At 45.6% G+C, this 13102-nt stretch overlaps 2 protein-coding genes across 2 annotated transcripts; one reads left to right on the top strand and one right to left on the bottom strand.

Moving 5' to 3' along the window:
• Nucleotides 1-5: 5 nt before the first annotated feature.
• On the top strand, nt 6-5373 carry LOC116259310 (uncharacterized). The gene is made up of 7 exons (XM_031637065.2): nt 6-1485; nt 1992-2110; nt 2395-2946; nt 3067-3355; nt 3468-3621; nt 4386-4485; nt 4948-5373. The coding sequence occupies exons 1-7, from the start codon at nt 649-651 to the stop codon at nt 5066-5068; spliced, it is 2172 nt and encodes a 723-aa protein (XP_031492925.1). The 5' UTR covers nt 6-648; the 3' UTR covers nt 5069-5373.
• Nucleotides 5374-7997: 2624 nt separating this feature from the next.
• On the bottom strand, nt 7998-11679 carry LOC116261964 (galactan beta-1,4-galactosyltransferase GALS2-like). The gene is made up of 2 exons (XM_031640934.2): nt 10309-11679; nt 7998-9246 (listed from the first exon to the last, which is right to left on the bottom strand). Exons 1-2 carry the CDS (start codon nt 11421-11423, stop codon nt 8901-8903), a joined length of 1461 nt encoding a protein of 486 aa, XP_031496794.1. The 5' UTR covers nt 11424-11679; the 3' UTR covers nt 7998-8900.
• Between the last annotated feature and the right edge of the window lie 1423 nt (nt 11680-13102).

The raw sequence follows: 13102 nt of genomic DNA, 5'->3' as shown, positions 1-13102 counted from the left end.
AGTGGGGCCGTTATATTTTTAGGCATATGATTTCTAAGAACTAACTAAGAATAGATGCTGCTTGCGCGTCACACCCCTTGAAGGACGCCCCGCGTAGTCGTTTTCCTTTGCTATTCTTGGCGTTTTGGTTTCGAGCGAATCGTCTCCACTTCATTCTTCTATTTCCTGTTGCCTTTTTATTCTTGGTCGTAGGCTTCATGCCATCCCAACGTTCTGCGTCCTGCTCTGCGCCCACACACTTTTTCCCCTGGTTCATCCGCCATGGACCTTTGCATCTCTCCGCAAGATGCGGAGTCGATGCCTCTCCAGGACGGTGAGGTACCTCTTTGCTTCCTGCATTTCCAATCATGCAGTGCAGAAACCAGCAAATTGTAGCAGAAGGTGAGAAGGAGAAGCATAATCCTTCTTCGATTTCTTTGCCTGCCGATGGCATATATGACATCATTGCTGTGCGGTACAGAGAAATTTGTAAAACTTTAAATCTTCGCCTGATTCATTCTACGTTAGTTTTGGTATAAGAAGAAACACGATCGACCACCTACGTGAAAATTTGTTTTGAGAGAGAATTTGGCCTGCCAACTTGAAGAAAACATCAAAATACGGAGGAGTACTTGATTGACGAAGTAACCTTGCCGTCATCCTCTCAAGATGACGGAATTGGCGAGAAGCCAGCTGCGGCCTCTCTCCCCATCACTTCTTCCTTCTGGTCTGCAATCTGCTGCTTCATGGACGCCTAAGGCTTCAGCATCCCCTAGAGATGGTATTAGCGGTTCTATGAGTGCCCTTACCGACCTTCCTAATGGAGGAGTTCGGGCTTCTTTGCTGGTCCGGATGTGGAAGGAGGTGGAATCAGAGGCTGCAATGAAGGCGCAAGAAAGCTGCGTCCACAGCCCTCGGCTGCAGTGCGTGGATCCCCCCGTGAATTGCCCGGTGAAGAAGGTTCTTACGAATACCCACGACGAACCGCCATCACCACTGCCGCTGCCGCCGCCTGAACGTGAACCTCCCAGTGTTATTGAAGTTCCCCACGATGAATATAATTCGTCAGCTGAAAGCCCTGAAACAATGAAAGATCAAGCTTCTGATACGGGTCAATGTGGAGGGAGAGTCGCTGACATCGTGAGAAAGCTGAGCTTGGTGGCGCAAAGCGAGAATGGTGCAACACCTGCTGCATCTGCTTCGGCAACACCAACTGCTGCTGCCGAACATAAAAGAAATGAAGCAGCGGCGCTCCTCAATGAGGTATCGTCTCCTGCGACCACCAAGTTGCAGGATGAGAATATGCAACAGAGAAACGAAACCAGGTGCTCGCCGGACGAGATCAAGATCGAAAGGTACGCGTTCAACAGAAACAACCCACGAGTCCGGGGTCGGATGGCCACTATGGACGTGCTCGTGAGGATGAAGCATGAGAGACAGAGGGAGCTCGCTGCACTAGAAGAGAACCGACCAGTGTCGGAATTTTCACAGAGGAGCCGCATCCATGTGAGCCATTAATGAACTTATTAGCTGAGTTCTTGTGCTGTCAATAGTGTCTAATAGGAATGAAACTTCAGATTAAACGTAGAGCAGTTGCTCTGTGACTCTGTCAGGTAGATCTTCCAACTCATTATACCATTATAACATCTCATCATGGGCAGGAATGAAGTAATACCAGTGAAACATTATTGAGTAAATTTGAAAAGCTGGCCCATATATACTTGAACTCAAGCAGTTACTGGCTTGTGGCCACATCCATACTTCTTTTTGGGTGCAAAAGCAAGAAGATGATGATTACTTAAGCAGTTGCTCTGTATTCTTTGATGCTTTTTGTGGATATAGGGAAGGGGCCCCAATCCCCAGCAGTGTTGCACCGGATGATTACTTAAGTAGTCAATTTTGGGTTTGATCATCACAAAGGTCATAACCCTTGATATATTGTGTGCTGTAATTCTGTTTTATCATGTCCACCCTGAATTCAGGCTTCGTCTGTGTATCCCCTTGTGCTGCAGGCATTTCTCAAATTCAAATGCTTGCGGAATGGAGGCACGAGTAGGAATCAAGGTACTCATGCATTAGGAACTCCAAAACTCCATGAACTGCGGCTTGAGACTGCAATCCTACCGTTAAGGTACCCTTTCTATCATGCATCGTTCACCATCTATTGTAAGTTATATTGCATCAGGCCGGCTCTGCTCAAAAAGGGCTTACAGGTGCTGGATTTGTTATTTCTCGAAATCTCTCTTTTGATTCAGAAGTCATGGCGGAAAGTGTATCTCTCATTGGTTGATCATGAAAGGGATGAGATACAGCACAAAAAGAATTTTGTTAAGAACGAGATCTTATTAGAATTGTTGGTATCTGGTTTGTTAAGCACGTTGTCATTCTCTCCTGTCACTTGGAATTCTGGAACAGGGAAAGGTCGGCAACCAGCGGCTTCGGCAGCATCCCAGACTCACCAACAAACAGCGTCCCCGCCTATGAAAATAGATTCGCTCAAGCCTCCGACCTCGCAGAGCCGCTGTCCCTCGCTGCCTCCTCTGCTAGCTTTATGACGACCACCACTGTGGATGAAGGGGCGGGGAGCGTTACAGGAGGCGGCCGCGGCATCTTGCTGGCGAAGCAGTCGTCCTTCTCTGACAGAGGGCACCCTCATGAAGAATCGGAAGAAAACTCGGATGTGCTGTTGGAGGAGGACAGGAGCTCCGTGGCTGAGAACGCCGAGTGGGACGGCTGCATCGGCATTGCGACGCCGGAGGGGTGGCAGGGAGGGGCCTCGCCTGACCACCATGGGGTTCCGGCAAGTGATCTGCCTCACGACGAGGATGAGCCGCTCGAGAGCGGAAGATGGATGGACTTCCTTTCTGCAGGGTCGCACCGCCCATGGGAGAGCTGCAAGCGAAGTGTTCGCTACGACTGGTACGATAGCACTTCAGATAACCCGGAACTCGAGCAGCTTCTCAAGAGGTTCTCTCTCTCTCTTTCCCTCTCTCTCTCTCGATCTGCAATTTCTCCAAGTGATTCACACATTCAGCAAACCCTTTTTGTCTTGAAAATTAAAGGCTTGTTCTGGGTGCATCTGATCAGGAAGAGTGTATCAACTTCGCTGGCAAGCGGGTTTCGCAAGAAAATGGATCAACTAATCATGTCGCATATAGAAAAGCAAGAGCAGCTTGTGGAAAGCGAATATCTGGATACAAAGGAAGAAGACCTCAAGCCTCTGCAGCAAAAAAACAATGCTGGAGCTCGAGCAGATCATGCTGCTGCAACTTCACGCTCCGAAACGCCTTCACTAGCGCAGGCTCTTGGTGAACAAGTCGACGATAACCATCATATGGTATTTGCTGACAACTACCCTCAGCCATCAGACGCATCGGTAAGTTAATCATCCATTATTCTTTCATCCCATCTGAAGCAAGAGCAGAGCTTGAATCAGATTGACACTGGTTTGCTTTCCTAAGCTTAAACCTAGTGATACACATCTGCAGGAATCGGAACTCATTTCTTCTTTAAAAGGGGAGATCACTCAGCTACGTCATTGGATGTATAAGTTGCAAAAATCTGTAGAAAATTGCATGGATATGCAAGTAGAATTGCAACAGTCCATGAGGCAGGTTCTCTCTGCTGTGTTATGCAATTCAGGTATGTTCTGTTTTTCTCTCCATTCTTTCTGTCTTCCCTAAGTAGCCACCTTGTTCTATATTTCGTCTGAGTCAGAGACTCAGAAGGATGTGTTTTTTATAATGTGAAAACAAAATTGTTTTCTCTACGCATCAAGGGAAGGCAGATATTAATATATATAGTGATGGGCAAGCACTTGAGATCCATCAAGGAAAGACATAAATAAATGTACATACTATATATCGATGGACAAGCAAAACAGTTTACTTGTACATACGTCGCTGTTTGACCATCAATTCAAATGATGGTATTCAGTTGTATCTGTGTGAGACCGCTGCTATGTTTTGCTGCATTGGATATAGATGTATTTGATCCTCCATGTATTTAGCTATTCCAAATCTATTCTGTTTTGATCCCTATGTCTCCTATCTTCTCTTGATGAGATATTTAGCTATTCCAGATCTTTCCTGTTTTGATCCCCATCTGTCTCCCTTCGTCTCCTGACACGATCGAGTATCAATGCATAAGATCATGTTACATATCAAAGCTCAGATTAGCTTCCTGGTCTGTGCCTAAAACCAGCCATGCCAAGCTCATGAGATTGTATAAAGCACAGTTTAGTGAATGAGCCTTGTTCTGAGTAGGAATTTTTGTTTGTTCCTTTTTTTCTAATTTTTATAAAGTTTGGGTGCTATATTTATCACAAGGAGAGAGAGAGGGAGAATTTCCGTCAATTTTTTGGAGCTTGATATTTTCCTCACAGCAGAGCATGTTTTCTCATACAGGGAAAGTGGAAAAAGTGCCAACTTGCTACAAACAAGTTTCTAATAGCAGAGGGATCTGCTGCATCTGCTGCAGCGTTCAGGTTGACTCCATATTGTATAGGTATGTTCAGAAATTATGACATTTTTGAAATAACTTCAGAAAAGGCAAACACCATCATCTTGCACTGAGTTTTTCCTTGTGACATAAGAAAACTATACACCGTTTTTATCTATTCGCAAGCTATTCCTATACTATACTATTGACAGTTAAAAGATGTCCATCGGTAGGATCCAAAACTTTCTTGCTATTCAAAGCAGTTTCCTAGAAGGGATTGATCCAGCAGCTCGGAGGTTTGGTTTAAAACCTTCAAATTAAGGAGGTTGAGAGTTTAACATCTGAGTGGATCTCTTGGCCTGATCTGATCAGGATCTGCTGAGATCAGCTGTATTACAGCAACCACTCACGCTCATGGATGCTCGAACAATAAAATGTATTGAAACAATCACAGATGCCAGAATGTCATTTTATTTTCTTGAAATCAATATGTGGCCCCCAGATGCTTATTACCTCTATCTTCCTCAGATGTGGTCATATGTGCACTTGTTTTAATTGTGCCCACGAGCTGCAATGGAGCTGTAGAACCTGTCCAATCTGTCAAGCACCCATTGATGATGTTGTAAGAACATATCCTAACCAATGCTGAAGACTCTTGAACCAGCTGTCTCTCATCTATGTACGGCTTTTGCATTGTGAAGATTTCTTTATACACAACAAAATGACCGCAGATGCTGAATGTAATTGGCATAATAATTGTTTCTTTCTATCTCCATGTACCACTGTCATCATTTTGATGATGAGTTGTGCACATCAATATCATTATTGTGGATAATAGAATTAGATATTGATGTAGTCAATCCCTGCTTATTATGTAACCAGTATTCCAACTGATACAATCTGGCTTCCTGTTGTTCTGTTGAAATGAATTTGGATGATGCTAATGTCTTATTATGGCAGTCTCCTACCAGATTATGCACAGATATGCACCTGGGCTTTGAAAGTCTGGACCTCCTTCAACTTGAGCGGTCCTAAACTGAACCACTAGCCAGGTGATAAAGATTCTGTGGGATAAATCGTACTGCCTTTGCCGCAGTAAGAGAACATGAAATATTGAAAGTATTCAGAAAATAATTGCAAAAACGAGCCACTGGTCTGAATGCTTGCTTACATATTGCGTAGCAGGCTTATGTTATATAAGTATTGATATATGAAAGAACATAGTTAACCTCATACCGCCAATGTGTTTCGCTTCTTCGTGTATATCTGTGTTTCTATCTGACAGATTTCTCTGAAAGAAGCACTTCTGTCATAGCATGAAATGCAGAGAGAACATTCATTAAGATACCTCCAGATTCTTTTGGACGAGTATATTGCTGGAAGTTGCGGTATTGGCTGAATGCTCATGCTTCGCAATACCTTCAGGCCCTTTGCTTGGTTGACTGAAGACAGAGCAGACAAACCCTGATTTGAACTTTCAAGTTGCCTAACGAAGAAAATAATTCACATGTGCCAATACAGGAAGATAGACCAATTCAATGGATTGGCTGATGGAAGAAACTCAAACAAATGGAATGCTGCTGCTATTTGGGAGGCTGCTACCTACTTTACACAGAATTACTTAGCTTGAGTAAACGCCATTAATCTTCCAACTTTCTAGTAAAAACAAAATATATCCCGCTTCCGCTCCACCGCAATTTTCACATTCGCTTCCTCGTTTCCCACTTCTGCATGTCTTCTTGTCTCCATTTCACTACCGCCAATTATTGTCAGATGAACCAAGAAAACCCCGAAACAAAAAAGTTACATTGGAGGGTGGCATAGGATGGAAACTGAAACCACGTTCGTTTCAATCCCAAGTAATGGGAGAATGCGACTGCATTTCGATGTCAAAGAGCAATGCCATGCGCGGGGTAGTGTTATATCTCGGTAAAAAAACTTTTCCTCTTTCAGGCACGGGATCTTAATGATGGCTCGATCTGGAGGGTTGATTCTGGTGGGTCTAGTTTCAATCTATTAACAGGAACAAGCTGCTCTTCAACCAGCACAAATATGGGATCGCCCGAAGATCCGATCTTCTTGCGTAGACAAGACGTTAGCATTTCACCAGGTGTCTTCAATGTGGCCACCTTCTTAGTTCCTATCCATGGAAGACAAAAAAAGAAAAAGGGAAACAGAAACCGGTGAAGGGATCTCTTTCAAGAGGTCAGGACAGGATACAGCGATGCCTCATCCTTTTTTATTCCTCTCAGGGACCACAGAGGTCAATAAAGTTACCACAGCACCAGGCCTTCTCCGTATGCCCGGAATCAGGTCGGACGGTCATCCGGCGGCCGGCGGGTACCTGATTAAATCGAGTCTCCTGATCTTGGTTTGGAATCACAGGCAATCTTAAGCGGAGCAATCCGGATCGCGAATTCTCTTGGGGCCGAATCCATAGTCACCGACGCATCGTTCCCTCGGTTAAAGAAAGGCTCTTACGCGCGCTGGCCATGCCCTCTGATCAGTACCATTTTTCACCTCGGGCAAAATCGAAAGTTCGAACTTTCACCCCACAGATAAATCGGCCAAGTACTTTTTACACATCTTTTCTTTTATTTTACAATAAACAAAAGGGGCGGCCTGATCCCTAGACCTTTGAGATGTGCTAATAAAAAAAATAATTAGACAATTTAAGATACTCACTAACTAATTTTTAAATTTTAAAAAAGAAAGGTTAACGGGCAGCGGATCAGATGCAGGGAGATATCTGCAGCTAAAGATTAGGTATCCAATATTTTAAGCGGTTGGTTTTAGGGGCTGAAGAGGCGATAATGCGCGCCACGGCACACAATATATAAGTGTCACCGTCGCGGCGGGACCAGGGACGGCCGGCGGGGAAGGCGGACGGACCCCAGCGGGCCCGGCGGAGTCGGAACAAACAAAAAGGCGCAGCCGGCAGGCGCAAGGGCATGGCAGCAGCTGCCACCACCGCCGGACCCACCTGGCAGAATATCGCAGCTTAAAGAAATTTGCATGGCCGACGACGTGTATGTAGCCTTACAAGGTTCCTGACCAACCTCAGGCCGCTTTTTTCCTTTTTAATTGACAGTGGGATGGCTGGATTTCTTTGCTTCCTTTTTTCTTTCTTTTTTGTATTAAGAATCTTGAAAAGTTATAGCCCACATAGATCTTAAAATAAAACGTATGAATTTTAAAATTGTTTGCATTTATTGGTAGGTCGCAAGAAGATTATATCACCTCTTGAAATTCACATTCTTTTGACTTTCTAGAAAGTATTTTCCATTTATGGAGGAAGCATAAATTTTGACCCTTTTCTTGACCTCCTTCAACTTAAAATATCATTTCAATCCGAAAAAACATGGTCGATATCACTAAGCCTTGTTAGCAAAATGCATAAATTTCGACACTATTCACGAACTTTTCCAGACCCATTAAATGAAATGATTTTTGACTGGGGTCACGTGATCTACGGCAATATTTACATCGAACCTTTTCTATTTCTAAGCATAAGCAATATATAAGCCCATTCTCTGCACTTGCATATAAACAAACTTAAAAAAATTAAACACTGATCAGATGCGCAACAGTATCTGTTTTATAAATGCATAAATTTTTCCACGTCTCGAACTTAAAAATTTACAGAGATTCTATATAGATATAAAACGAGGAGGAGGAGAAACACAAGACAAGTGCGGCGGCAGGAAAAACGGTGAGATGATTCGGTCATGGAGAGTCACCCACATTGAGAACAGCTTCCCACTTAATCCATGGCTTCTCTTTTTACCGGGAAGACGCGTGACAGGAACCGTGAGAGTGAAAGAGGGGAAGGGAGATATGAAATGACGATATAGTAATATATAACTCTTTACAGTCTGTATTCCATGACAGGAGAGACGGAGAAAGGAGATAAAAAAAAAAAAAAAGACAGGGAGAGGACAAGAAAGTAGAAAAATGGAAGATCCATAACGAATTCAAAGAATTGAAGGAGGAAGAAGGAAGGACCCACAGAGAAGACAGAGGATGGAGAGCCCCATGTTTTGCATTGATTGGTGGCAAGCGCATACCCACACAGTTCACCGTCTCCGCCACCACCACCACCAACGCCACCAGAAAACAGCCACCGACAGCAGGACGGGACTCTCTCTCTCTTTCACTCTCTCTTCCACACAGATACATCATTCTATAAAACGCACACACACAGGCACGCACGCACGCACTGATCGCCCACCCTCGTCGTCGCTATACAATTATTGGAGGTCCCAACCAATTAATTAAATAGGAAAAACAGGGCAAAGAAAAACTCGAAAAGGGAAGGCGGAGAAAGTAAAGGCAGAAACCATGGTGCCTTTCCCTTTCCTGTTTTTCACCGTTGGTAGGTGGATCGAGTGCAGTAGCCACCATCATCACCGTCGTCATCATCATCATCAGGCGTGTGACTGTAATCATTGTCGACAGGGTGGAGGTACAGCAGCTTTTCGCTATTGAGGGGTGCGGACGAGGCGGTCGCCGATGGTCTTGAGCTCGAACCTCTTGATGGCGGGGGCAAGGGCTCTCATGGTGTCGTCCAGCGCGAAGGGCGTCCCCTCGAACGTCAGCTCCGTGACGTTGATGAACTTCCGGCACGGCTCCCTCCGGTTGGCTATGGTGTCGTGGTAGTGGTAGTACATGATCCGCCCCTCCGTCTTGTGGGTCGTCGGCCCGATCACGTTTTCCGACATGTGCACGCCGGTGGCGAAGGCGTTCCTCGCCTGGATCGCGTACTTGCGGTCGCGCCTGATCCCCCTCTTGACGTCCTTGAACACCAACTTCTCGAACCCCCACTGCCTGCACCGAACAATTCAGAGTCCGATCAAACTTCATATTCTTATTCTCTAATGGCTATCCATTAAGTAAAGTAAAGCCTGAAAATCCAGCTCTAGTGAACTACCGTCCCTTCTCTCCGGCCCCCACCTTTTCTCCTTTTCCCATTTTTTTTATATTTTCATGACGGCAGAAAGGACAGGAACGGGATGCATGTGAGGATGGGCAGGCCGGATGTGGGGGAGAACCGAATTAAATGACACCCAAATCAACACAACATCAATGTATCTGAAGATTACGGGAGAGAAAGGAACTGCGGCCGTGGGAAACGCAAGGAATGAGAGAGTTGCAGAACCGGTAGAACGGGTTGGTAATACAGAGCCGTTGATGGAAGAGGCTGTCACAGTACATATGCTGAGAGTAAGCTGCAAAGAGTGTCAGAGACCTCGCTCAGAATAGGACAACTCAGAGGAGATCGGAGTATTCACCCCATTGTCGCCACCCTCGTCCCATCAAAGCTTTCTTTAACTTCAGTAACTTAGCAACTGATAAGCTCTCCTCTTTCAAAAACCTCTTGAGCTCGCCACTCTTCAAGCTAGGTGTATCGTGGAGCCTCTCCTTCTACTGCTCTCTCTCTCTCTCTCTCTCTCTCTGATCACCCCCACTACGAGCTTCAACAAAATGTAGAACCAAGATAATTTTATATTGTAAATGCACATACATGTAGCAATAATATATAAACTGCGACAAGGAAGGGAACAATGTCGCATGGTTCTGGTCAGATTCACGAGGAAGCGTGTGGCGAGATTAATTAGAAATTCAATAAAGGGTTGATACCCCCCTGTGCCAGCTAGTCATCATTAAGGTAAGGAGACCCATTTTGAATGCCCGAGATTCACGCCATTCAAGACATAATTTTCCCTGATCTGTTTCAATATCCTTGCCTCCATGAAATCCGGCGAAGATAAACTAATCCGCTCAGGTTTTGAAGAAACAAAACGAAAAGTTGCTAAAACATGGAAGGAGAGAGAAAGCACAACAGCAACAGATGAGAAACAGAGAGAGAGGGGGATGAGATCTGGGTACCTTCTGACCCTGCGATAGTCTTCGAGGAGGCAGAGCTTGCTGGACATGGGCATCTGCTCAATGGTGAACTGGGTGTAGTTGAGAAGGCTGTTCATGACCGAATCGAGGTGGCTCTTCCTGGGGACGAAGATGTACTCGTCCACATCGAAGTAGAAAATCCACTTGGCCGAGAATCTGTACCGGTGCAAGCAGTCGTTCACCACCAGGAACTGGTTGTGGTAGTACCCATCGAACTTCTCCTGAGCTCTAATGTCTTGAAGAGTCACGTAGCCGGCCTCCACCCACGGCTCAAAGACGCGGAGCACCTCCGGATGAATCCCGCCGGCGTCGTGAATCACGAAATGCGACTTCTTCCCGAAGAGCTTCACGTGATAGGCCAGCCATTCCCTGATCCTCTGAGGACTCAGGCCACCGTACAGCGACGAGCCACAGTAGAGGTAGTCGTATTCCGGCGGCGATGTGAACTTAGACACATTGAGACTGCCGGCAGGCTCCGTCAGGGACACGATCCTCACCGGCGGAGGAACATCCTCGCCTTCACCGTGATGAGCGTGGAGCACGAGCCGTCCGCCGAGGCCGTCGACGCCGACGGCCTCGGGGAAGGTGCAGTTCACGACCACCACTGTGTAGACACGGCCGTATCCCCAGTCAGGCAGCATCTTGGTGCCGTTTACTCTGATGGATTCGGCGGAGGCGTTGCCCGGAAGCCACTCGCACTCGATGCGCGGCTTGGCGAAGACGTGGAGGGGCTTGGAAGCGAGGCCGACGACGGCGAAGGTGTCCACACCGCCTCTGTAAGCGCCCATTTGTATGAAGACGTAGGCTGCGGAGCCATAGGGGTTGAAAGCCCGGCGGAGGAAGCGGCCATCTTGTTGCTCAACCTGTACTTTCCCTCCCGACGGCAGCGAAAGGAAGGACGAGTTGGATTCCGGGAAGATCTCCGAGAGGCAGGTCCGCAACTGGGAGGCGGAGAAGAAGGAACGTGGTGGGAGGAGCTGCGCCACCAGGGTCGCGATGGAGCCCAGAATGAGGAGAGCTGCAAGAGATATCTTCATCTCCTTGCAGTTCCAATCTATCGTCCCCAGATCTAATCTCTTTTCCTTCTTCATCTTCATTGCCTGCTCCGTCAGTCTTTCTTCTTTCTCCTCCTTCTCTTAGATTTTCTCTTCTGCTACCAAATTCACGTCCTCTGAAGCAGAAACAGAAAAAAGAAAGATGGTCTCCTTCCTCCTCTCCTTCCTTCCTCCTCCTCCACCACTACCACCACTCTCACTTTATCTTTCTCTTTCTCCTCTGCCGTCTTTAAGCCCCTAAAGAAAGAGAGAGAGAGCGAGAGAAAAAAAAAACAAGCAGATGAATAAAGGAGGAGGTGAAAGAAAAAAAGGTGTGGGGGAAGCCCCTCAAAATTTGCTAAGAGGTGGGCCATGTGAGCACGAGCCTGGAAGATTCGGGGCTCCCCATGTTTGATTAATCTTCTTCTTTAATCTCCTCTGGTTAAAGACACAGGATCACTGTCTCTAACAGAATAATTTCTCCATTTAAAAAGAAAAAGACCTTCACTCAACCGTTGTTTAATCGAACTAAAGGCCCTGAAATTTCTCCGTCTATCGATTCCTTTTGGGACCAACACAGTCTGAACTTCGACCCCTGCAACCCCTCTCAGTCTCTTTCTTCTCACCTTTCACCTAAGACTCAACTCTGCCGACGCCATTAGAGAAAGCTCCACGTTGAACAACTCAACTGCATTAGGTCGCCTTCTGTCGCCACCTGTAAAGTGAGGAATTCCAATTACCTTCACTGTCCTCGACAGTTTGTGCCTTTTTTCCTTTTCTTTTCTCTCGTTTCTGTCTGTCGCTAGGTTGGCTCGGCGATCGTGACAACATCCTTGGCTCTTGAACGGCAAGCAACCGATGGAGAGGCGCAGGACCGGATCCTGTCCTCGCTGATTCCGACCCGTGATCGATCCCCACTGGAAGCAATCCAGGGTTCCGTAGATCCCTGTCAAACGCGCCCCACTCTTAAATCAAAATCTAGGGAAGAAAGTCAAAAATCTGGAAAAAAAAGTCCGTTCTCTCTTCCTTTTTCTGACTTTTGTGAACAATTTGGCAGTTTCCTAGAGGCAAAGCATCTCTTTCAAAGATTGTTTTATTACATATCTTTTAAATTGAATACCATACATAATAACATCCACATAAATTGAACTAAAAATACACGGAAAATACTTTATGCAAACGATTTAGATTGACCAGCTAAGCTCAACTTACACAATCAAACACTAGCCCACAATGGCCTTTCCTTGAAAAAAAAATCAAAAGATGTTCCGTCTTACACGCGTTTAGGTCCATCGGAGAATTTCGTTTAAAACTGATACGAATTAGGAGTACAGCAGAAAAAGTCATCCACCTCGCGTTTGATGGCCCTTTGTCCGAGCTGTAAAAAGGAAAGAAATTTCCAACGTATCAAACGTCCCGTAGACGGCCTTTTCTGCGCTGAAAAGTGAAAAGTTCACCAAAAAGAAGTCGAGCACAAAAAGGCCGAACTCCTTCACCATGTCAATAACGGTCTTTGCTATAATACTGGAAGTCCAAGCAAGCAGTGGTGAAAAATTAACGTATTAATGATCATGAAGGAATATTACAACTTTATAATAGTAAGGAAAACAATATAATAAGTAAAACATAACGTATAAAAGCAAAGCTATTGTCTTTTTCTTCAATTCCAAGTTGTTTTTTTAATGGAATTTTGTTTAAACTTATACGGTTGATAAGAATGCACCTTCGTATATATTGATAAC

The sequence above is a fragment of the Nymphaea colorata genome, chromosome 1 (assembly GCF_008831285.2).
Source record: "Nymphaea colorata isolate Beijing-Zhang1983 chromosome 1, ASM883128v2, whole genome shotgun sequence".
NCBI classification, from domain to species: domain Eukaryota; kingdom Viridiplantae; phylum Streptophyta; class Magnoliopsida; order Nymphaeales; family Nymphaeaceae; genus Nymphaea; species Nymphaea colorata.
The sequence above is the reverse complement of the archived record's forward strand: the minus strand, read 5'-3'. Positions and strand labels throughout refer to the sequence as shown.

Coding starts and splice junctions, on each gene's coding strand:
- LOC116259310 (XM_031637065.2), top strand. CDS start 649: ATGACGGAATTGGCGAGAAGCCAGCTGCGGCCTCTCTCCCCATCACTT. Junction 2,111..2,394: donor ACTGCAATCCTACCGTTAAG/GTACCCTTTCTA, acceptor ATTCTGGAACAG/GGAAAGGTCGGCAACCAGCG. Junction 4,486..4,947: donor GTTGACTCCATATTGTATAG/GTATGTTCAGAA, acceptor TATCTTCCTCAG/ATGTGGTCATATGTGCACTT.
- LOC116261964 (XM_031640934.2), bottom strand. CDS start 11,423: ATGAAGATGAAGAAGGAAAAGAGATTAGATCTGGGGACGATAGATTGG. Junction 9,247..10,308: donor GACTATCGCAGGGTCAGAAG/GTACCCAGATCT, acceptor TGTTCGGTGCAG/GCAGTGGGGGTTCGAGAAGT.